Source organism: Nerophis ophidion, linkage group LG08 (genome assembly GCF_033978795.1).
Source record: "Nerophis ophidion isolate RoL-2023_Sa linkage group LG08, RoL_Noph_v1.0, whole genome shotgun sequence".
NCBI lineage: Eukaryota > Metazoa > Chordata > Actinopteri > Syngnathiformes > Syngnathidae > Nerophis > Nerophis ophidion.
The window spans coordinates 46,919,855-46,945,157 of NC_084618.1; the positions used below are offsets into that span (position 1 = coordinate 46,919,855).

General features: G+C 37.3%; 1 protein-coding gene across 8 annotated transcripts in view; it reads right to left on the reverse strand.

The window, feature by feature from the left end:
* ryr2a (ryanodine receptor 2a (cardiac)) overlaps positions 1-25,303 on the reverse strand; it is a 310,189-nt gene that overhangs the window by 164,442 nt on the left and 120,444 nt on the right. For all 8 annotated transcript variants that reach the window (XM_061908696.1, XM_061908695.1, XM_061908691.1 and 5 more), the window contains exons 22-38: positions 24,462-24,565; positions 24,207-24,290; positions 23,967-24,126; positions 18,165-18,312; positions 17,983-18,083; positions 17,666-17,770; positions 16,996-17,170; positions 12,556-12,764; positions 12,264-12,437; positions 12,016-12,161; positions 11,820-11,934; positions 8,220-8,380; positions 7,891-8,050; positions 7,306-7,392; positions 3,210-3,341; positions 3,020-3,114; positions 2,736-2,911 (exon numbers count right to left, since the gene is read on the reverse strand). In XM_061908696.1, coding sequence (XP_061764680.1) covers positions 2,736-2,911; positions 3,020-3,114; positions 3,210-3,341; positions 7,306-7,392; positions 7,891-8,050; positions 8,220-8,380; positions 11,820-11,934; positions 12,016-12,161; positions 12,264-12,437; positions 12,556-12,764; positions 16,996-17,170; positions 17,666-17,770; positions 17,983-18,083; positions 18,165-18,312; positions 23,967-24,126; positions 24,207-24,290; positions 24,462-24,565 — 2,332 coding nt within the window. The remainder of the gene's footprint in view (positions 1-2,735; positions 2,912-3,019; positions 3,115-3,209; positions 3,342-7,305; positions 7,393-7,890; positions 8,051-8,219; positions 8,381-11,819; positions 11,935-12,015; positions 12,162-12,263; positions 12,438-12,555; positions 12,765-16,995; positions 17,171-17,665; positions 17,771-17,982; positions 18,084-18,164; positions 18,313-23,966; positions 24,127-24,206; positions 24,291-24,461; positions 24,566-25,303) is intronic.

A 25,303-nucleotide genomic window follows, 5' to 3' on the forward strand; every position in this document is an offset into this window, starting at 1 on the left:
GGTTAAAATCCAATCTGCACTTTGTTAGACAAATTGGACCAAGCTATATTTCTAACAAAGACAAATATTTATTTCTTCTAGATTTTCCAGAACAAAAATTTTAAAAGAAATTCAAAAGACTTTGAAATAAGATTCAAATTTGATTCTACAGATTTTCTAGATTTGACAGAATTTTTTTTTTAATTTTAATCATAATAAGTTTGAAGAAATATTTCAAATATTCTTTGTCGAAAAAAGAGAAGCTAAAATGAAAAATTATATTAAAATGTATTGATTATTCTTTACAATAAAAAAAAAATACTTGAACATTGATTTAAATTGTCAGGAAAGAAGAGGAAGGAATTTAAAAGGTAAAAACGTGTATGTGTGTAAAAATCCTAAAATCATTTTTAAGGTTGTATTTTTTCTCTAAAATTTTCTTTCTGAAAGTTATAAGAAGCAAAGTAAAACAATTAATGCATTTATTTAAACAAGTGAAGACCAAGTCTTTAAAATATTTTCTTGGATTTTCAAATTCTATTTGAGTTTTGCCTCTCTTAGAACTAAAAATGTCGAGCAAAGCGAGACCAGCTTGCTAGTAAATAAATAAAATTTAAAAAATAGAGGCAGCTCACTGGTAAGTGCTGCTATTTGAGCTATTTTTAAAACAGGCCAGCGGGCGACTCAACTGGTCCTTACGGGCTACCTGGTGCCTGCGGGCACCGTGTTGGTGACCTCTGTACTAAACTAACTCAAATATACACAGCCCTACATTTACCAAATGACTTCAACGTGTCAGGTGATATGTTTCTTTTACAAATACAATGACTACTTGTCGCCATAAAACTGTGTCAAAAACTTCTGCTACTATGGCAGCCAGTTGAGGACGTGAATGCCAATTTACAGCTTCTAAGGCAATAGTTGGAGCACCAGTGTTTCTTTTACTTGAAAACATATAAACTCAAATTTAATGATACATGGTTATTGTGTTTTTTCCTATTTAATTTCCCTTTTTTTAAATTCACTTGTAATGTTAATAAAACATTTCACTAATCCATAGTTTGTTTGGTTTTTAGTACAGATGCTATAATGGATGCAAAACAATAACAGTGCAATACGTTTTCATATCATGGTCACTACTGCCTAGTTTCTCTTGTTATATTCTTATTTTACTGTTATATTTTTATTACCATTGTTGCTTTTTATTTTTATTGTTATTGTTATATTTCTGTATTTTGTTTCCATTTAAATACACATTATTTACTTTTTTAAATTGATCTCAACTCTGTACACTGCTGCTGGAATTTTCATTTTCCTGAAGGAACTCTCCTGAAGGAATCAATAAAATACTATCTATCTATCTATAAAACTGGCAGTTTAAAACAATGTAAAAAGTTGTGGTATCAATGGAGATCAGAAAAATTTTCTTGCCATAGTGCATCGCCCGAGAATCTGATAATAAGCTTAGAGTAATCTCAAATAAGGAAGCAACATCACACTTAAGTTTGTAACAACATTTCATCCTCAAGAGACCCTCAAAGTCAAAAGTATAGCTATCCAGTAATCCACAGGCCAATATTAACCCACTCAAAAAAGTGAAAAATGGAAGTAGTACAATAATTCATAAAGTTGCTCAGAAGCAAGATAGCCTCTGCCGATAGGTCTCTAGTCGCCGCATTTGCGTGGCATCAAAACACACTTTGCTCAACTGCACACCCACCTAATATGCTAAAAGATTGTATTGATCTATATGATATATTTGATATATCAATTATGATATGATATACAGTACCATGTAAAAGGTCCATGCGCTGCCTAGATAAATATTTTTTTTGTAGCTGGGTGTAATTGTAATGAATAGAAACACAGTGATGGATTTGTGTGGTGTTTACAAGATGATGACATAACCACATTTTACCTTTACCGCAAACATATCTGATTGGTTTAAGACTTAAAAAACAGGTGTTGACATGATGTTAACCTCTTGTGCTAATAACAATTATAATAAAAATGCATTCGTAACGTCTTTATTTACACCAATTACATACAGTACCGATAAGAATGCCGATAAATACCGGTAATGATAAGGAATATTTATAGGGTATCGTAACGATAAAATGTTAACCATATACATCCCTATTGTTCAGTAAGTGATTGTTTTATCATGTTTATAGTTAATATTTATTCTTTAGTACTTAGAAATACTGCAACTAGCTATATCTGCTTATAAATCAGCTTTTAATACTTGTAGCTCATGTTATTAAGTTTTAAAAGTATAAGGTTTTGGGTTATCATTTGTCCCAAAGTAGTCGTTGTTGTTCGATCCCCGGCTTTCGCCATCCTAGTCACGTCCGTTGTGTCCTTGAACAAGACACTTCACCCTTGCTCCTGATGGGTCATGGTTAGGGCCTTGCATGGCACCTTCCGCCATCAGTGTGTGTGAATGGTTGAATGTGGAAATAGTGTTAAAGCGCTTTGAGTAACTTGAAGGTAGAAACGCACTATACAAGTATAACCCATTGCCCTCTAAGGTGGACAGAATTTGAAAGTTGAGATAACGTACAGTATCACCTTTCTTTTCCAAATGCTAAACACTCTATCACTAATCTTCTTCAATCCCAAATCCTTAAAAGGCATTACCTCTCCTGCCAATGTTCTCTGCTCATGTAGCAGCCTTCATGGCAATGATGAGTAAATGAAGCTCACTTTATTGTTAGTTAGTGTACGTTACAGATATTCAAAGCTATGGGACTTACCTGGCATATATTTATTCTCTATTGCATGCAGGAGCTGTGCCTCATCCACATGGGAGCAGAGGGCATGAGCCACCCGATTGTTTCCCAAAGCACAGATTGCTGAGTATAGTCTGAGGGTGTGATAGTGAAACTTTAATAAGTCTTTCCTCTCTGATAGCTCCAAGACATCTAGTGACCTGAACAACACACAGACTGAATTAGACATGAGACAACAAAGGGATGGCATTTAAATATGTGAGAGGTTTGACTCAGTGACATTTTTGACGTGTAAGCGTGCTTTCCACCTGTTCTCCTCAGGTATGTGCAGAGACAAAAACTGTAGAGGTTCATTGCAATGAATCAGCCAGCCATGTCGGTCATTTACTTGGGACACTGAAACCTGTAGAGTTAATTGTTAATACACACAAACACACACACACAGACTAGTGTGGAAACACACAAGTATATGTTTTAAGTACCATGCAGGTGTTTTACCTTAGGAACATGATTGGGAACACGACTCCACAATACAGGAGTCAGAAACTGTACATGCAGCCGTGGAGGACATTGGGGAACTGGATTCCTTCTCTCACTTAAAAATAGACCAGCTGACAGAGGCATCACATTCTAAAAAAGGAAAATAATTATGATGCCAATTGTATGAAAGTTGTCACAAACAACAATGTCTAGTCAGTTTTTGAAGGGTTTAAAAAAACAGAGGTATGCTGGTGGTCTTCACGGTGGTAGAGGGGTTAGTGCGTCTGCCTCACAATACGAAGGTCCTGCAGTCCTGGGTTCAAACCCAGGCTCGGGATCTTTCTGTGTGGAGTTTGCATGTTCTCCCCGTGAATGCGTGGGTTCCCTCCGGGTACTCCGGCTTCCTCCCTCTTCCAAACACATGCACCTTGGAATAGGTTGATTGGCGACACTAAATTGGCCCTAGTGTGTGAATGTGAGTGTGAATGTTGTCTGTCTATCTGTGTTGGCCCTGCGATGAGGTGGCGACTTGTCCAGGGTGTACCCGCCTTCCGCCCAATTGTAGTTGAGATAGGCACCAGCGCCCTCCGCGACCCCAAAAGGGAATAAGCGGTAGAAAATGGATGAAGGTATGCTGGTCAATAGTTCCAGGATGATATAATACCCCCAAAATAATTCTATTATCATAAGATATACAGAGGTACCTTTCCAAGCGGTCCATTTATATGGAAGTAGAATTGTCTCACATCAACTTACATATATCAATGATATTAATACATATGCATATATTAATAAATATACAAATACAAATACAAATGTGATATAAAACAAAATAAATAATTTGTATAAATAAACGTGTATTTGTAAATATATTTTTGAGATTAAAAAATGTATACAAATAAAATGTACATATATAAAAATGTGACATACAAATACATCAAGAATTTGTATAAACGTGAATTTGGAAATATTTTTGGGAGATTTGAATATAAATATGCTTGATTTTGTTTTTGTATTCTCAGTGCAATGTGTGTCAAATCATCCCAAATGAGTAATACTTACAATGGATCCTGCTTGATCTCTGGCTGCATCATTCATGTTCACTCATGACATACTGAGACCATTACTTAGAAGATTTCATTCTGGGTTAAAAAATAGCGCAGTCTTGTGCCTAATACTATGATCCAAAAATCTAGCGAAAATTATGTTTACAGCATTTTTGGTAAAAGATGACAACTCAATTATTGAAAATATAGAAGAAACTGAGGAATTCAATAAGTTCTTTGTGAATATTGGCCCAAATCTGGCTAAAAATATTAATTTTAATATTAATGATGACAAAAAGTTAAAGCATGTATCTGACATTAAAAATGCAATGTTTTTGGGTGGAGTTTGTGAAAGTGATGTGTTGGAAGTGATCAGAAAGTTAAAGAACAAAAAATCTGTCGATGGTAATAACGTGGATATGTCACTTGTGAAAGAAGTGATGAATTGTGTCCTGAAGCCGTTTACTTATATATGTCATACATCTTTATTAACTTGAACTTTTCCTGACAAAATTAAAATCGCTAAAGTTATTCCGATTTTTAAAAATGGTGATAAACATATGGTGTCAAATTATAGACCTGTGTCTCTACTACCTCAATTTGCAAAAATCTTTGAGAAATTATTTGTAAATCGACTTGATAAGTTCATTGACAAACATGAGCTACTGAATGACCATCAGTATGGGTTCAAGAGTAATCCATCTACATCCCTAGCAGTGATGGACTTTATAGAAAACATAGCTACAGCAATAGAAAGTATTTATTGACTTATGTAAAGCTTTTGACACAATCGATCGTTCCTTACTTCTGCAAGAATTGGAAAACTAAGGCATAAGAGGTGTTTCACAACAGTGGTTAAGTAGTTATTTATGTAATAAATCTCAATATGTGGAAATTAATAAAACTAAATCACAGCCAAGAAGAGTAACTTGTGGGGTTCCACAAGGCTCGGTATTGGGACCTAATTTATTTATACTTTATTTAAATTATATATGTTAAGTATTTAATAAATTTGAATGTATTATGTTTGCAGATGATACAAATGTATACTGTCTAGGAGAAGACTAGAATGAAGTGTTGATATTAAAGGTTGAGTTGCTTCAGCTAAAAAAATGGTTTGATATTAATAAGTTATAATTAAATGATAAGAAAAAATGGTGTGTAGTGGTGCAAGGACAAATTGTATATGAAGTATAAGAGTATACGAAACTAAATTCTTGGGAATAATAATTGATCATAAATTATGTTAGAAACCGCATATTGAATATATCCAAATCCATTGCTATTTTTTATAACGTAAAACACATGCTGAATAAGAAAAGTCTGCATAGGTTATATTATTATTTTATTTTTCCATATTTAATATATTGTGTTGAAGTTTGGAAAAATGTTTATAAAACATACACCCAATAATTAAACTTCAAAAAAGGGTAATTACAATAATACACAAAGTGTGCCACTATGAACCTACCAATCTATTATTTATAAGTTTTAGTGTGTTAAAATTTTCAGATATTGTGTTTTTAAAAACAATGGAAATTATGTTTCGAGTAAAGAACAACAGTCTTCCAGCTTGTATTCTTAGGTTTATTAAATTAAGGAGAAAACAATAATTTACGGGGGATATTGGTTTTTGAAATAGGTAAGGTAAGAACGAATACAAAATAAAAATGTATTTCAGTTAAATAGTGGAACGAGCTTAGTGATGAGTTGAAGAGATGTAGTTCTTTGTTAAAGTTTAAGAAAGTGTGAAATTAGGTGAAATAATAGAACATTATAAAATATAGTGACAATTACTTTCATCCCATTGATTTTTTAAACATTGATGTTTCAGGTAAACTTATTTTCAGTGAAAGTATTGGATAAGCAAAGAATAATTTGGCTTACATGCAAAAAACAATGCAAAACACATATACATTAATTAATATTGTATTAATAATAAATTGATTGACGGATTGAAATGTGACAAATAAAATGGATAAATGAGCGTTTAACATCACTTATACCTTTACTGAAGATTGGAGCAGGGGAGAGCTCCACAAACAACACATCCGTACTTAGCTATGACTTCTTTCTTACATTCAATAGTGTTTCTAACCTTATTTGGATCAGAGGTCGGATATAACACGGGTGCCGTGTTATATCCTTATTTGGATACAACACAGCACCCGTGTTATATCCAACGGCTATGCGCTCACACAAGTTTGTCACATCAACTAACTAAATCATTAGACAGTTTTAAATCTTTTAGGATGACATGTCACACCGTCATGACTCCACTGTCTTACATTTTCTGGCCAACCGCTTTGTCGCCCCTCCTCCATGTAAATGAGCAGGGAAAACAAGGTTGAACTACTCTTTTAAAAGGGCGGACTTTAAATGGTGCTTGTAGCTCTCTCAGTGAAGTGAATTATATTTATACAGTGACTCAAAGCACTTTACATAGTGAAACCCAATATCTAAGTTACATTTGAACCAGTGTGGGTGGCACTGGGAGCAGGTGGGTAAAGTGTCTTGCCCAAGGACAAAACAGCAGTCAGAAGCGGGGATCGAACCTGGAACTCTCAAGTTGCTGGCACGGCCACTCTACCAACTGAGCTATGCCCCCTTCAGTGCGAGGACATTTCATCTCTGACATTAAGGTGTCAGGGAAAGACAAAGGTATCTTTAAAACTATGGAAGGCCGCCGGTATGTGCCATTTTAGACTTGACCATTTGGTATTTACTGTACCTTAGCAGTGTGGTGCATTCACTGACAATCTGGAAACAAGGACACTAAAGCTCTCGTTGATTTTGATTGGATAATTAATGTATGCTACAACTTCTTTTGGCTCTTTGGTGGGTTATTCTGCAGCCGTACTGAAATAAAAACTCACAGAGACTGACTCCCTAACCGAGACGGTTTAAAATGTAAATATACAGTAGTAGAAATGTTCACCTAAAACCAAATCATGCCTAAACTGGGTTGTAGGGGCCGAGGTATCAATGTAATTATATTTCTAACTAATAATCACAAGAGAAAATACAGAGAATGTTGAATGTACTATTTGAAAATATGTTTGTCTCACCTTAATTCTCCCCAATTCAAATTGGAAAACACTCGGGCTGGTAGCTTTGGCAAAGACAGCTGGGAAGAGTTTCGTACTTGGCTCCACCTGAGAAGGTGGAACATTGTGATTAAACTAATTGATCCAATTTCCGTACATTTTCAAAATGCTTCCAGGAGGAGGCTTACTTAACTGCAGTGAGTACTAGGCATAAGTACTGTCTTTATTTGAGAGGGTTAAATTTACACAAATGCTGTGTGTAAGGGTGGAGTTAGACATGCTGCCTTCTATTGAAAGGTGTGTAGATAATTGCTACATCTAGTTTACAATGGAAAAGGAATTACCGGTAACAACCGACAAAACTTTTTATTTTGTGTTTTTATTATTTAGTTAAATCATTAATGCTGTACAGCTGTAGGTGAACAATTTTTTAAACCAGTTCTCAAACAGATTTTCATGAAGGGTGTTGATTTTTTAAACAAGTCAAAGCTATGCTATTTCAGTTGGATGTGTGCTTTATTTATCCTCATAAATCAAAGTGCAACTGATCAACAAAATAAATAAAAAAATAATGCTAGACTCAGGAAGGGAGCCTACAATATTTACCTGGTAATATGTGCTGAGCTCTTTGCCGTTTGCAGTGAAGGATAATAGTCCATTTGCTGTGTCGACCAAACAGCCAATCTCTACACCATTGTTTCGCCTTCCTTGACCTGGACTGCTGCTCTCTCCAGCCCACACCATATAGCAGTTACTGCGCTTTATACTGGAAGATGCACAGTGTTAAGCGTAAGCATATACGGTGGATACATTTTATACAATTCTTTAAAACGTGTCAGTTGAAGAAATTAGGTAAAAACACAATTATCATTCCCAATATTTACAGTACATGCTCTTTTGTTCGAATTCAAAAAATATGAAACCATTTTAAATACCTCTCATGAACTTTGCCTTTCTCATCTCCCAAAGTTACAGTGACAGTTTGCACCTTGTTCAACTCAAAGTGTGGGTCATACTGATGGAAGTTGGAGGTGACCCAGCCCACCCATACATTGCTGGGCTCCTGACCAGGGAATATTCTCACTGAGTAAGAGTGCTGTAAAAAAGAGGAAGGATATTTATGAAAGTAATACGGTTGTGAGATAACCGCTCTTGTAATCCTGCTCTTACCACTGAAAAGTGTTTGGTGCTGTATGTTTGATATGATTATATAGAAGTCAGCCACACTTATTAGGAACCAGTTAGAAAACATAACCAAAGCTCTTAAATAAATGAACCATCAGCAGGCAACTTCAATGCCCAAACAGTCAGAACCAAACTTAAATTGAAGCTCATTGAACTCCCCTAGACATTATTTGTTGCCATATGCAGTGCTACCGCATCCTACCAGAAGTTGGACTGATGCGCTGATTTAGGTCTGGGAGGATATCCATGCCAGAACATCATCTGTGTTCTTACTTTAATTTGTTCTGGAAAAATTACACTATGCAATCACTGTACAATCAATTGAAATATTTAATTCACCAAGATCTGGGTTGCATAAGTAACCTGTTATTTTTTTTGTATGTATGGGCAATCCAATCACATCCTACCTCTATCCCTTGTCACAAGCACTGGGTTCGACAACTGGAACTCAGAAAATAAGCATCCATTGAGAAGACATCTGTTTAAGCTTACACATCAACCCACATTTTGATGTGGATAATGCTGATGCTGATTGGTGATGTTGATGATGATGGTGTGGTTGATGATGCTGATGTTGAAGATTATGGTCATGATGATGATGATTGATTATGGTGATGTTGATGATGATGTGGATGATGCTGATGTTGAAAATGATGGTGATGTGAAGTGAATTATATTTATATATAGCGCTTTACTCAAGTGACTCAAAGCGCTTAACATTGTGAAACCTAATATCAAAGTTTAAAATGTTTTTAAACCAGTGTGGGTGGCACTGGAAGCCGGTGGGTAAAGTGTCTTGCAGCAGCAGTTACCAGGATGGCGGAAGCGGGGATCGAACCTGCAACCCTGAAGTTGCTGGCACAGCCGCTCTACCAACCGAGCTATACTGCCCCACATATGTTGATGCTGATGTTGATGGTGATTTTGAGAATAATGGGGATGTTGATGATGATGGTGATGCTAATGTTGAAAATAAAAGTGATGTTGACGCTGATGATGATGGTGAGGATGATGATGATGTTGATGATGCTGATACTGAAGATAATGGTCATGGCGATGAAAGTTGATGATGCTAATGTTAAAAAAGTTTGTGATGCTGATGTTGATGTTGGTGATATTGATGATGATGTTGAAGATAATGGGGATGTCGATGATGATGGTGATGTTGATGCTAGCATTGAAAATGATAGTAATGTTGATGCTGATGATGATGGTGAGAATGATGATGATGGTGATGTTGATGACCATGAATTGATTAACGTGGACCCCGACTTAAACAAGTTGAAAAACGTATTCGGGTGTTACCATTTAGTGGTCAATTGTACAGAATATTTACTGAACTGTGCAATCTATTAATAAAAGTATCAATCAATCAATCACAGTGATGTTGAAGATAATGGTCATGATGCCAATGTTGAACATGATGGTGATGTTGATGCTGATAGTGAGGATAATGATGACGGTGATATTGAATATGCTGATGTTGATGATGATGCTAATGTTGAAAATGATGCTGATGTTGATGATTATAGTGAGATGATGATAATGTGATTTAATGATTTGATTAGTTGCAATTATTTACACACCCCGTTTCCATATGGGTTGGGAAATTGTGTTAGATGTAAATATAAACAGAATACAATGATTTGCAAATAATTTTTAACCCAGGTTCAGTTGAATATGCTACAAAGACAACATATTTGATGTTCAAACTGATAAAAAAAATGTTGTGCAAATAATCATTAACTTTAGAATTTGATGCCAGCAACACGTGACAAAGAAGTTGGGAAAGGCGGCAATAATACTGATAAAGTTGAGGAATGCTCATCAAACACATATATGGAAATCCACAGGTGTGCAGGCTAATTGGGGACAGTTGGGTGCCATGATTGGGTATAAAAGCAGCTTCCATGAAATGCTAGGTAATTCACAAACAAGGATGGGGTGAGGGTCACCACTCTGTAAGCAAATTGTTGAACAGTTTTAGAACAACATTTCTCAACGAATGGTCCGTAAAATAATCAAAAAGTTCAGAGAATCTGGAAAAATCACTGCACTTAAGCCATGATATTACGGACTTTTGATCCCTCAGGCGGTACTACATCAATGTGTAAAGGATATCACCACATGAGCTCAGGAACACTTCATAAAACCACTGTCAGTAACTGCAGTTGGTCGCTACGTCTGTAAGTGCAAGTTAAAACTCTTCTATGCAAAGCCAAACCCATTTATCAACAATATTCTGAAACGCCGCCGGTTCGGCTGGGCCCGAGCTTACCTAAGATGGACTGATGCAAAGTGGAAAGTTGTTCTGTGGTCTGACGAGTCCACATTTCAAATTATATTTGGAAACTGTGGACGTGGTGTCCTCCGGAACAAAGAGGAAAATAACCATCCGGATTGCTATAGGCGCAAAGTTCAAAAGCCAGCATCTGTGATGGTATGGGGGTGCATTAGTGCCCAACGCATGGGTAACTTACACATCTGTGAAGGCACCATTAATGCTGAAAGGTCCATACAGGTTTTGGAGCAACATATGTTGTCATCCAAGCAACGTTATCATGGATGCCTCTGCTTATTTCAGCAAGACAACTGTTACAACAGCGTGGCTTCCTAAAAAAAGAGTGAGGGTACTTTCCTGGCCCGCCTGTGGTCCAGACCTGTCTCCCATCAAAAATGTGTGCCGCATTATGAAGTGTAAAATACGACAGCAGAGACCCCGGACTATTGAACGACTGAAGCTCTACATAAAACAAGAATGGGAAACAATTCCACTTTCAAAGCTTCAACAATTAGTTTCCTCAGTTCCCAAACGTTTATTGAGTGTTGTTAAAAGAAAAGGTGCTGTAACACAGTGGTGAACATGTCCTTTTCCAACTACTTTGGCATGTGTTGCAGCCATGAAATTCAAAGGTAATTATTATTTGCAAAAAAAAAAAAATAGTTTATGAGTTTGAACATCAAATATCTTGTCTTTGTAGTGCATTCAATAGAATATGGGTTGAAAAGGATTTGCAAATCATTGTATTCCGTTTATATTTACATCCAACACAATTTCCCAACTCATATGGAAACGGGGTTTGTACTTTATGCCTTGCACTTTGAGGGTAGGCACTTTACATACTAAGTGCACCTTATGAGGCAGCATATAATGATGATGGGGATGGTGACAAATTGCATAGTTATTTTACTGTTTTTTATTTATTTATTATATTGTTTTGTATGACTCTCTCACTGAAAGCCAAATTTACCTGTGGATACAAATTCAATAATTGTATCTAATAATTTTTTCCATAGTTTTGTTAATTAAATACTACATAAAGATGTGTATAGTAGTGATCTGGACTTACAGTTGAAGCTTGCATGAGGAATTCAAAATCCTCCCTGTCATCAGCCATCACGTCTTCTGACAGACGAGAAGAAGAGGGGCAGGAGTTGTCTGGTTTATTCTTCTTCAGCATAAACCTGTAATATAAAAAATAACACTGTCACAATTCAACATCTTGACATTTCTGGATGTACTTTAAATTTCAAAGTAAGTTTTACCTTTGTTTAAGCTTAGAAGTCTTCTCCTGGTTGTAATCTTTGTGGTTGTTGAACTCAACTCTGTCTGGGCCGCCAGGACCATTGTGACCATGAGATGATTTTATTAGGACCTCAAAGTCTGAAACAGTTTCAAAGTCATCTAGCTCCTGCAGACACGAACACTGAACATGTAACACATATTCCCTAACATATACAAATCCTTCATTATTCACACAGTGGTGAGTATTTCTTTTTGTATATTATCTTACTCTCTTTGGTGACATAAGGCTGTTCGACGACGACCTGGAGAAGGAGTCAGCGCACTCAATGGGCATACTTAATCTGTAAAAAGTAATGTCTGTGGTGCTGTTCTGTGAACCAAATGACTTCTGAGTGACTTTTAGAGAAGGGCACAAATCCACAGTACCATCTATTCTTGTCACCTTAAAGAGAGAAAAATATTTCAAATGATTTTGTTTTCTTCTGAGACTAGATATGACTGTAAAAAGTATAGTTTAACGGCATGCCAAATAAATACTGTATGTAGGCCGCAGTCTTTACCTCTATATGTTGGTGGTCAGTGGGTACAGGTACAAACTGTGGCAATCTCTTACTGTGCCACATTGTGACGTCCCGATTCATGTTGACAGCAAAAGGTTCGTAACCTTCCTGCAGACCACATATGGTGAAGTATTTCAGGGTGCTCACATCTTTACCGAAGTTCATCCTCCCAACTTGGCACACGCCCACACTGCACACCGGGATGAAACCTTGGGACAGAAAATAAATACATATTGGCAAAGTTTTATGTCTATTACATCATCAAAAGGAGGTTTCATAATTGAGCAGAGCTGAAAAAGTTTGCACATTGTTGCACACGAAAACCACTTAATTAATAAGAGACATGCCATTATATATTGTAGTATCTAAAGCACCAACAGTTGTCTGTTGACAGTCTCCAGAGACCCGCTAAGAAAGGCTATTCAAAGCAAGAGTGGGACAATTGTACAACAAAAATCATGTCTAAGAATGTGTAGCTTGAGAATATGTTTCACAGGTTGTCTACTTGTATCTGTACAGCAGTGTCAGTGTCAACACTAAAGATTGGATAACATGGCAGGCATACTAAGACCTCAATCGTGGACCTGTCTGCAACACATTCTTCCATTGTTACAATGATTGTGCTCTTTTGCCCATATCAGTCTTTTCCTTGTATGGGAAGTCAGAGATTTGTCTTGGCAAATTTGCCATGTAGTCAATTTAGAAACCTAAAGTAGCCTTTTGACTGTTAACCGTCACACCGGGGTTTGACGAATACCAATTCATTTTATATCTAATGATGGGCTACACTGCAGGAATACCTTAAAGATAAATATTGTAAAAAGTAATGAGGATGGATGACAAAGTACTTGTAATTTTAAAGAAAAACACTGTTAAAAGAAAATTGTGCTTTTTTTACATTTTTCATGTCTTTCACAATCTCCTTGTGAGACAAAAACACAAACATATTTCCCTATTCTGTGTGTTCTGGATAATAAAAAACTGCTAACAAGAGATGGCCAACAATACAGGTAATAGGGTTTCAGCTATTCTGCTTATTAAACCCTATGAATAAGTTCCAAGACCACCAGCAATGCTACATTAAAATTTGTGATCTGAATATTACCCAAGCTATTGTGACATTGATATTGTAAAAATATTATAACTTTTTGTTGTTATCAAACATGAGAGTGTGACAAAATTACAGGTATCTACTTAGTTAGGTGCAGTTGAAAATACAGTACAAACAAGAAATAACGTGTTAAAAAGACCAAATACCAGTACAAACAGTAGTGCAACAGTGAAAAACAGTGTAATCTACTGGAACAGATACAATATCCAATGTTTGTCCTGCTCTTGTGTGACCGAAATCTCTTCCCTGATGGCAGCCGATTGAACAAGTGCTTACCAATGCTGAGAGCTATCTGCCAGGATTTTATTTGCTCTGCCGAGGCAGCGATATCGAGCAATGTCCTCTAAGGCAGTGTTTTTCAACCTTTTTTGAGCCAAGGCACATTTTTTGCGTTGGAAAAATCCGGAGGCACACCACCAGCAGAAATCACTAAAAAACGAAACTCATTTGACAGTAAAAAGTCGTTGCAATTGTTGGATATGACTTTAAAGCATAACCAAGCATGCATCACTATAGCTCTTGTCTCAAAGTAGGTGTACTGTCACCACCTGTCAAATCACGCCTAAACTTATTTTTTGCGATTTTCCTGTGTGTAGTGTTTTACTTCTTGTCTTGCGCTTCAATTTTTTGTGGTATTTTCCTGTAGCAGTTTCGTGTCTTCCTTTGAGCGATATTTACCGCGTCTGCTTTGTTTTAGCAATCAAGAATATTTCAGTTGTTTTTCCCCTGTGATGTGGAGGCAACTTGTCCAGGGTGTACACCGCCTTCCGCCTGATTGTAGCTGAGATAGGCTCCAGCGCCCCCCGTGACACCGAAGGGAATAACCGGTAGAAAAATGGATGGATTATCCTTCTTTGTGGGGACATTGTTGATTGTCATGTACAGATGTACTTTGTGGACACCGTTTTTGCTGTCGTTCAGCATTCTGGTTTTGTTTACTTTGTAGTTCAGTTTTAGTTTTGTTCCGCATAGCCTTCTCTAAGCGTCAATGCCTTTTTTTAGGGGCACTCGCCTTCGTTTATTTTTTTTGTTTAAGCATTATATACCTTTTTTACCTGCATCTTGCCTATATACCTTTTTTACCTGCATCTTGCCTCCTGCTGTTTCCAACATCTACAAAGCAATTAGCTACTGGCTCCCATCTACTGATATGGGAGAGTATTACACGGTTACTCTAGACAACACGGACACGCAACAACAACACATCATTTGCAGACTAGAATTACTGATTTGCAAAAAACATTTTTTACCCCAAATAGGTGAAATTAGATCATCTCCCACGGCACACCAGATCGTATCTCACGGCACAGTGGTTGAAAAACATTGCTCTAGGGAGGGCAGAGGGTAGACCCAGGAAGCTAAGCTTCTCCGCCAGAATTTCAGGAATAATGGTTTTGAACGCCGAGTTGTAGTTGACAAACAGCATCCTGACATAGGTATCCGGGAAATCCAGATTTTCCACACCTAAGTGGAAAGCAGTGGCGATGGCATCCTTTGTGGACCGGTTTGGCCTGTAGGCAAATTGTTGTGGTTTAAAGTTCTGGGGAACGCAGGCTTTGATATATTGGAGAACAAACCTTTCAAAACACTTGATAACAACAGATTTCAACAGTTTGTCAGCAAAATAGTTTCTGCAGTTTTTTTTAAGTATTCTAGGGTTATATTCTTGGGGACTGGTGTGACAGTGACTGCTGTGGGACAAGGCAGGACTTGGGCTTGTGCCAGGGATGAACAGAATAGCCACAGAATATTCCTGCCAGCTGGTCTGCAATGTCCCTGACACCTTGCTGAGTATGCCGTCTGGCAGAACCGCTTTTTGCGGGTTTATAGTCCTGAGTGCCTGCATCACCTGGTGTTCTTGGAGGACGAGCAGTTAAGGACTTGAGGGTTGGAGCAGCATCTGAGGTGTGACTGGTCTGGATAACTCAAAACAAGCAAAGAAGTGATTGAGTTCCTCTGCTAGCAGGTCTTCCGTACTGTTAGCTGCCAACGAGTTACACTTTTGCAGCTTGCCAGGTGAGAGCTAAAACAGAGAAACTATTTTTGGTCCTCTGGCCCCTAGCGAGAAGGAATGCTAGCTACTGGAGCTGCTTTTGTTGCAGCTGCATCGCCTCGGAGTTCGCAATTGGACTGAAGCAGTGCCACCTTGCTAGGAACACTCTGCTAGATGTTTTAACTATTTCAAATTTACCAGCTCAAGGACAGCACATGTCTCGGCCTGAAAGACACAACCATCCCATCATTCGAGATCCCAAAGAGAGTGAACATTGTCGGTGACTGTTTTGTTATATTCTTATTTTGTTGATGAAGCAATTGTAGCACTTGTGCTACTTGGTAACTCTCCAAGACTCTGACAAAGTCTGCCATAATTAGTGGTAGCAAGCACATAACGCACGCGCCATGCTGTTGTTGTTGGAAGTAGTGTTAATTGCTAAGGGATATGTGAAATGATGACGACCAGGAAATTAGTTATGGTAATGCTTAAAATGACCAAAATACAGTTAGTCTTACATGTTATCATGAATGACCGAGTTAAGATTTACTCTCGGGAAGATCACAAACAACACAAGAGAGGTTGAGAGTAACAACGTGTCTTTTAATAAACTTAGACTTCCTTTGTTGTCATCAAAATGTTTACTTAACAGTACAGATAAGAACCAAATTCTGTTGCATTAGCTCATTTCAGTGCAGGATAAAAGAGCAAAAAGGTGCAGAGTGTTTGCATTTACAAAATAAGGTGCATACATATATATATATATATATATATATATATATATATATATATATATATATATATATATATATATATATATATATGAATAATAAATTAATAACTATATTGCACTTTTGCATATGCATTCACATTTATGGTTGTTTGTTATGTTGTCTGTATAGTCCAGCGAGTTAATCTGTTTTTTTTTGAGTAATTGAGTGGATTATTTTGTTGCCTTCAAGAGTCGAAAGAAGCTGTTACAGAACCTGGAGGTTTTCCTATGGAGGCTGCAGAACCTTTTTCCAGAGTTCAGTAGTGAAAACTGTCCTTGGTGGGGGTGGGAGGAGTCTCTACTGATTTTATGAGCCCTGGTAAGGCAGCAAAGCTTTATACTGTAGGCGGAATAGATAAATCCCCATTACTTCATTGTGAGCCGCCCTCCTGTTAACAGTTTTTCACTATCTAGAACGCACTAGAAAGGTAAAGACGTGTGTTTCTGTTTTACACAGGGAGTGTGGATGGTGATGATGAGCAGCTAATTCAACTTAGGGTATTACAAATAAATGTTTTAAATCAGCACGTTTGACATATAGTCTACAGAAAAAAAAACACAGACCTTCACCAACATCAAAGTCTTTGAAAGCGAGATCTGAGCCAGTGTCATCCAGCAGCACCTCTCCATTAAGAGTGAACATCATGGTGTGTTCATTCAGGTCCACCATGCAGCCAACCACATCACCTGTCTGCCACGCACGCCCAAAGTGCTCATTGCCCTGGTGCCAGCGCTGAACCTGGAGTACATACAATCCAAAAACACACTTTTCGAGTCTATGATAAGAATGTTATTTTTGGAAATCATCATTGAGTGTATGCCTTAGTTTTGAGTTGAGTTGAGCTGAGTTTATTTCGAACAATAACACACTTTATTCTTTATTCTTACCCCTTTACAACTCCAGAGCATTTAGTATGACTTATGTTCACTCACTGTCTCCTTTTTGTAACATATCAGTTAACTGTAAGTACAGCAGTTCTTGCAATAGATAACTAAATCAGTCCTGATTGACATAATGAGATGAAGAATATCTAGTTATCAATAATGTTGAAGGTATTTCTCAAAATGATTCTTCCTTGTACTTTCTAAGAAGTTTTGCAAGTTTTAAATAGTGAATAATGCTTTAAAAATGGTTTATAATGTTTTATGTTATTATTCACTTATGTTAGACAGGTAATTATTATTATAATGATTTTGTGCAATCGAAATAAGTTGTACAAGAAAATGCCTCTACCTTAAATCCATCAAAGACAAAGGCCTGATCATCACAACCCAGTTCTTGGCCTTGTAGGCAACCGGGTCGTGCCCAGCCAACCCTCATCTCTCCTGCTGTTAATACCTATGATGCATGCAAGAATAATCTCATGTCAAGTTAAACTAAGTCAAAATATACAACACATCATCACTGACTTGATACCTCTGAGGATATCGAAGACACGTTTAATAAACGGCCAACAATTGTAATCTTAATTGTGGCCCCTAATTCTTTATGACACAAAACAATGCTCTGTCGTCTGAGTGTTCTGTTCTTTTAGTGCAAATAATTCTTACCTCCAACTCAAAGTACCACTTCCCTGCATTAACACAGTAGGTTTTCTCCGCTCTAAAGATCCGAAACCTTTCAGCAGATATATTGTTGGCATCAAATTGTTCTATTTGAACAGGGGTGAAACAAACAAGCAATGTCACATGAAATGCCCAGAACAAAGTGATGCACTGGTAGATATATATACCGTGGTCCTGGTCAGGAGCTTCCAGGTTATATCCATAACCCAGCAGAGTCCTGACAGCCTCTCTTAGACTGTCTTTGTTGGACTTTTTGGTTCTTCCATCCAGAAGACTGTAGGGGACTAGACGAGGATTTCTACGGTTCTTTACATCCTGAAAGAAAAACACAAACAAGAAGAAGAGACGTTCACATGTAGGAGGATTCACCCTTTAAACTGGTTCTTGTTGAGAACCAGTTTTCAGGTTTCAATCCCTGGTAATCATTTGACAGTTTTGTTAACGATTCCCTTATTAGTTCCTGTGAGCACGTCCGACTCACCATACATGGTGCCGATCAGCAGCACAAGCGTTCACGAGAAAGGAAGACAAGAGGGCAACTTTGAATACTTGTAAAGTGGATATTGCATCAAATTGAGAAGATAACAGCCGAAACATTAGCAGAACCAGCATGTGATAACGTTGAATATACGACAAGTTTTTGATCCACTCCGAGACAAAGTGAATGAACAACATGAGCGGCAGCAAAGTTAACACGTCTAACAGTACCTATCATCTTAAAACATGGTATTATTAACTGTAAATGTGAAATTAATGTTTCTCATGCATTACATGACGTGACAACGTCTGACTGGCAGCTTGCACACTTCCCTCTTAAGAGGTGTTCTCCACAGTTGGAGGCACCGTGATGAGTTAGAAATATCACGAATGCTTCTTTAAAAGCAGAAATGCTTAATTTACTGCAAAATATTGGATCTTTTTTAATAGTTGATGATTGAAAAATTGCACTGTACAATTCTACCTGATATGTCTTGCTTGTATTTGTAGACCTTGTGGTTGTTTGTATTCTCATGTTTTTTTTTAATAAACTAAACAAAGTTGATGCTAATCAACTTGTTTGTTATCCTTTTATCCAAATTAGAATCTATGAGAGATTCGAATTGGAAAAGGAAACATCTCAAAAAATGTTCATCCCGACCCTATTTTTCATATTACCACTTTGCCATTGATTACTATCTCTACAGAGGATTTCCATCCATCCATTTTGTGTACAGCTCTGTATTTTAATTTTTTGAGCAAAAAATACAAACAACAGAAATGCTGACTGGCATTTATTGTTGTCTGCCCTGTTTTTTCCTCTTGCTTTTGTATTTTTTTCCCTCTATCTGTCTTCTTTTCTCGGTCGAATTATTTTCAGTTCAGTTTCAGTTTATTTCGAAGATGCATACGATACAATGTAATGCAATACATATTTCCAGTTGTTTCATCACAGCACGTCCGAAAAGGGGTAAGAAGAATCAGAGCTTATTTAATCGTAACCCTTTTCATGTTATAGCAATTTTACCCCATTTCCTTGTTCTCTGTTTGTAACAGAACAGTGAATAAATGAATAATTATCAAATAATATACCATAGTAGGTCAAAAAATATTAAATACATAAGTAATCATTATATCAACAACAAAAAAAGGTTCAATATGTTCATTATAATTGTTGAACAGTCTCTTAAACTGAATCAAATTAGTGCTTTGTTTGATTTATTTGGTTAATCCATTCCATAATTTGATTCCACATACGGATATGCTAAAAGGTTTTAAGCGCATACAAATGTTTCTCTAAGGTTATAATTCTCCTCTTTTGTGGAGAAGAACTGTTGTAAATTCTTGGGTAGTAGATTATAGTTTGCTTTGTACATAATATTAGCTGTTTGTAAGTGCACCAAGTTTTTGAATTTCAATATTTTTGTTTCAATAAATAAAGGCTTTGTATGTTCTCTATATCCAACATCATGTATTATTCTAATTGATCTTATTTGTAACACAGTTAGTGAATGAAGTCCACATTTGTAGTTGTTTCCTCCTATTTTTATACAATAACTCAGACATACCAACACTAGCGAGCAGTAGAGAATAGGGAGTGATTTTTGGTCCAGATCATATTTTGCCTTATTCATTATTGACACGTTTCTTGCTACTTTATGTTGTAAATTTTTTACATGAGGTTTCCAGATAATTTTGTCATCTATTATTACAGCCAAAAATGTGTTTTATTTGACCCTTTCAATGTCTACTCCTTCTATTTGTATTTGTGTTTGATTTCCCTTCTTCTGATACCAAATAGCATTATTTTAGTTTTGCTGAGTTTCAAAGATAGTCTGTTTTTGTCAAACTATCTTTTAAATTTGTTAATTTCTTCTGTTATTACTTGCTTTAGCTTTTGTGTGTTCTCTACTGAAGAAAATACAGTTGTGTTCTCTGCAAATAATACTAACTTTTAAGTCCTTTGTAACTTTACAAATGTCGTTTGTACAAAGATTGAACAATTTTGGTCCAAATAATGATCCCTGAGGTACGCCACAAGATATATTCAGCTCTGTACAAGTTTGTTCTCCTATTTTCACGTATTGCTTCCTGTCAGTTAAAGGCCTACTGAAACACACTACTACCGACCACGCAGTCTGATAGTTTATATATCAATGATGAAATATTAACATTGCAACACATGCCAATACGGCCAGTTTAGTTAACTAAATTACAATTTTAAATTTCCAGCTGTGTTTCCTGTTGAACACGTCGAGGAATGATGACGCGTATGATGACGCGTGTTTGTGACGTTATTGGTTGGAGGGGACATATTAGCCAGCACCACTTGCGGCTAAAAATCGTCTCTTTTCATTGCGCAATTACACAGTATTTTGGACATCTGTGTTGCTGAATCTTTTGCAATTTGTTCAATTAATAATGGAGAAGTCATAGAAGAAAGATGGAGGTGGGAAGCTTTACAGTAGCCTTTAGCCACACAAACACATGGTGTTTCCTTGTTTAAAATTCCCAGAGGTGAAGCTTTATTATGGATCTGAGCGGTCAAGCGAACATGGTTCTCGACCACTTGTCAACCGGCAGGTTTCGGTGAGAAAATTGTGGTAAAAAGTCACCTCTTACCGGAGATCAGCTGAGCTCACACCGTCCATGCAGCTGCCGTGACTTCCCTCAGAGACTGTCGTCAACACACCCGTGGACACACCCGTGGACACCCCTGCGGCTATCAGGTACTATTTAACTCATTAAAACACTAGCAACACAATAGAAAGATAAGGGATTTCCCAGAATTATCCTAGTAAATGTGTCTAAAAACATCTGAATGTAATCGCCTTTTTTTTTTTTTACTTTTTTTTCTTTTTTTTTTCTTCTAGTCCTTCACTATCAATATCCTCATTCACAAATCTTTCATCCTCCCTCAAATTAATGGGGAATTTGTCGCTTTCTCAGTCCGAATAGCTCTTGATGCTGGAGGCTCATATTATAAACAATGCGAGGATGTGAGGAGCCCTTACACCGGTGACGTCATCGTCTGCTACTTCCGGTAAAGGCAGGGCTTTTTTATTAGCGACCAAAAGTTGCAAATTTTATTGTCGATGTTCTCTACTAAATCCTTTCAGCAAAAATATGGCAATATCGCGAAATGATCAAGTATGACACCTAGAATGGACCTGCTATCCCCGTTTAAATGAGAAAAATCTCATTTCAGTAGGCCTTTAAGTAGCTTCTTACCCAGTTCAAGACCAACTATCTGATGCCGTACCATTTTAATTTGTTTATTAAGATATTATGATTGCTTGTGTTAAATGTTTTGTTAAATCCATAAACACTGCAGCAGCTCATTTTTTGCTATCTATTCCATTGGTAATCTCATCTGTTATTTTGATTAATGCCATTGATGTCGAAATGTTGAGTCTGTGTCCATATTGGTTGTCTGTGAGTGTTTCATTTTTATTTATGAATTTGTCCAATCTGTCGCTAAACAGTTTTTCAATAATTTTAGAAAATTGAAGTAGAGAAACAGGTCTGTAGTTTGTAAACTGGTGTTTGTCTCCAGTCTTATAAGTTGGTACGACTTTTGCCATGTTCATTTTGTGTGGGAATTTGCCTGTTTGAAATGATAGGTTGCTGTAAAATGTTATGAAATCTCTTCAATAAACGTTTTTATTGTTTCTTTATCAATTCCGTTACAATCAGTTGAGGTCTTAGATTTACATTTTCTCACAATATTGATTATTTCCTCTTTTGTCACACCTTTGATGAAAATTGAGTTGGGACTACTGTCTATGGTGTCATCAACTCACTCAGGATCTGGTATCTTTTCCTCCAGATTCAGTCCAATGTTCAGAAAGTACTTATTAAAGCTTTCAACTACCGTATTTTCCGCACTATAAGGCGCATCTAAAAACCTCAAATTTTCTCAAAAGCTGACAGTGCGCCTTATTATCCGGGGCGCCTCATATATGGACAGCCGCCGACCTTGTTTTCCCCTATAGAATAAAAAGCGTGCGGTGCATGCTGGGATATGCTGGGACAGCGTGGGGAAGTTGGTAGAGTGGCTGTGCCAGTAATCTGAGGGTTACTGGTTCAATCCCCACCTTCTACCATCCAAGTCACGTCCTTTGTGTCTTTGGGCAAGACACTTCACCCTTGCTCCTGATGGGTCCTGGTGAGCGCCCTGCATGGCAGCTCTCACCATCAGTGTGTGAATGTGTGTGTGAATGGGCGAATGTGAAAAATACTGTCAAAGAGCTTTGGGCTCCTTAAAAAGTGGTAAAAAAGCGCTATACAAGTACAAACCATTTACCATATGACTGCGGGAAGCGTGCTGTTTCTGTGTGTAAAGACCCCGAAATGGCTCCTAACAAGAGACACGCCTACGACGCAGAAGGCGATCAGTCACACAGTAGAACACGGGAATAGAGCAGCAGCGAGAGAATTTAACATTAGCAGCAGCAAGAGAATTTAACATTAACAGCAGCGACACTGACGCTTTTAATGACGACTTCGACGAGACGTAGCCGGGCATGTTGGATGCCGTATTCGCCCAACTGTTTGATTTGAACACTGAAGAAGAAGAATTTGAGGGATTCGTAGATGAGGAATAACTTAATTAAGTGAGCTTTACATGTTTATTTTGTGCGTTGTGTGACATTATCGTTTGAGCAACGTTGAGTTATTGATATATTATTGCTTTGCACTATTTTGAGTGTTACTATATTGTGATTGCACTAACGTTTGATTTACCATAACAGTATCAGACTGTTTTTTACGTGTTTATTGAATCAGGGAAAATAATAAAACAGCTGTTTATTCATCCATCCATTTTCTATCGCTTATTCCCTTTTGGGGTCGCGGGGGGCGCTGGCGCCTATCTCAGCTACAATCGGGAAAACAGCTGTTTATTCATTTTGGGAGTAAATGGAGTTGTCAGAACGCTGGTTTGTAACCTATTAATAAAGTTTGACTGACCTGACTGTTTTGTTGACATTCCCTTTAGCGCAATTCCATCTAAAGGATGCATAACGTAACCCCAGCCTCTACTGTAGCATCTATTCTATGCGCCTTATAATGCGGTGCGCCTTATATGTGAACACATTTTTAAAATGGGCCATTCATTAAAGGTGCGCCTTATAGTGCAGAAAATACAGTACTTTGTTCATATTGTAATTTTTTACATTTACATTTGAAAAGTAATATAGGATAATCTTTCTTAGCACCATTTTTAATAATGCTATTTAGGATGCCCCATGTTGCTCTCATATTGTACTGTATTATATTCCAAATAAGTTATGAAGTACAAAACAATCCAAAGGTTGTTTTGATAATGCTGTGCTGATAAGAAACACTAAGATTCACATAACATTAAGAAGTCCACCTTGGACAATAAGAGAATCAATATCTACTGTCCCCATATAAATAATGTAACATGCGGGCAATTCGAATTTATTGGTGTGTCAATATATCATACCACACTTTGTCACAACAGTTACCTGTTGGATGCCATAGGTCCAACCCTGACGGATGCGGTCTCTTGCCCAGACGTTGTGTGCATTTTCAGCTAATTTGTCCACCATTGCTTCCTGCGTGGAGGTAAGTTTGATGTGACCAAGGTCAAGAGGAGCCGGTTTGTAACCACTGGACAATTCATAGCTGCAATAATAGAGATAGAAGAATAGCACTGATAATTAAGTCATCAAGCTTTGTATGTTAATGTCTCAGAGCTAACTCACTTTTGTGCCAACTTCATGCTCTTGACTTTCTCTACAGCATTTTCATCAGCAAGACCAACATGGCACCCCAAAGCGAGAAGAGTTCTGTAATAAACAAATAAACACACACACACGCACACAATCCTGAGGGACAGTTATGGGGTGGCAACAGCACAGTCGATAAAGTACAGTGTGGCCATTATTTATATCATCAGAATTAATGGAGTGACACATAAAAAAACATGTAATTAAAAAATGCATTGTGTGATGCTTTACTTGAGGGTCTCCAAAGACATCTGTAAATTGTAGCTTCGTTCTTGTTCAGGCAACTTGGAGAACTCCACCAAACACGGGTGTTGCCGCTTGTTGTCATCTCGTACCTAACAAACACACATAGAATGCGGAGTATAATTTCTGCTTTCTTTTGTATCTAGAAGACGCACACACTTGACTTCGATGACAAAAATCTAAATCTGGGAAATCCATTCAAAAGGATCCTGTTATCAGTTCAAATTGTAATATAGCACTATTGCCCATTATCTGTGCTCATTCACCAATTTGACTGTATCTTACAGCTGTGGAAAACTGAATATTTGAATACAATACAAAAACAACAATAGTTATTTTTCTAAATTTGCTCAGTGTTTCACTATGGAATATCACCTTTTGCCTACAGCAGGGGTCGGCAACCTTTACCACTCAAAGAGCCGTTTTGAAACGTTTCACAAAATAAAGAAGACAATGGGAGCCGCAACCATTCTCGCGAATATCTGCTGGTGGTCACCCAGATAACAATAATAAGGGCGTGCTATGAAGCCATTGCCTTTGACGCCTTCTACAACATATACAAACTTCTTGCCAGTCCGGCAACATGTTGTATGTGGCTTCCGCAGATACACTTACGAGATTGCAAGGCATACTGGGTGATACAGGCTACACTGAAGGTTGTGATATAAACAACTTTAACACTCTTACTAATATGCGCCACACTGTGAAGCCACACCAAACAACAATGACAAACACATTTCGGCAGAACATCCTCACAGTAACACAACATAAACGCAACACAACAAATACCCAGAATCCTTTGCATCCATGACTATTCCTGACTATATTAT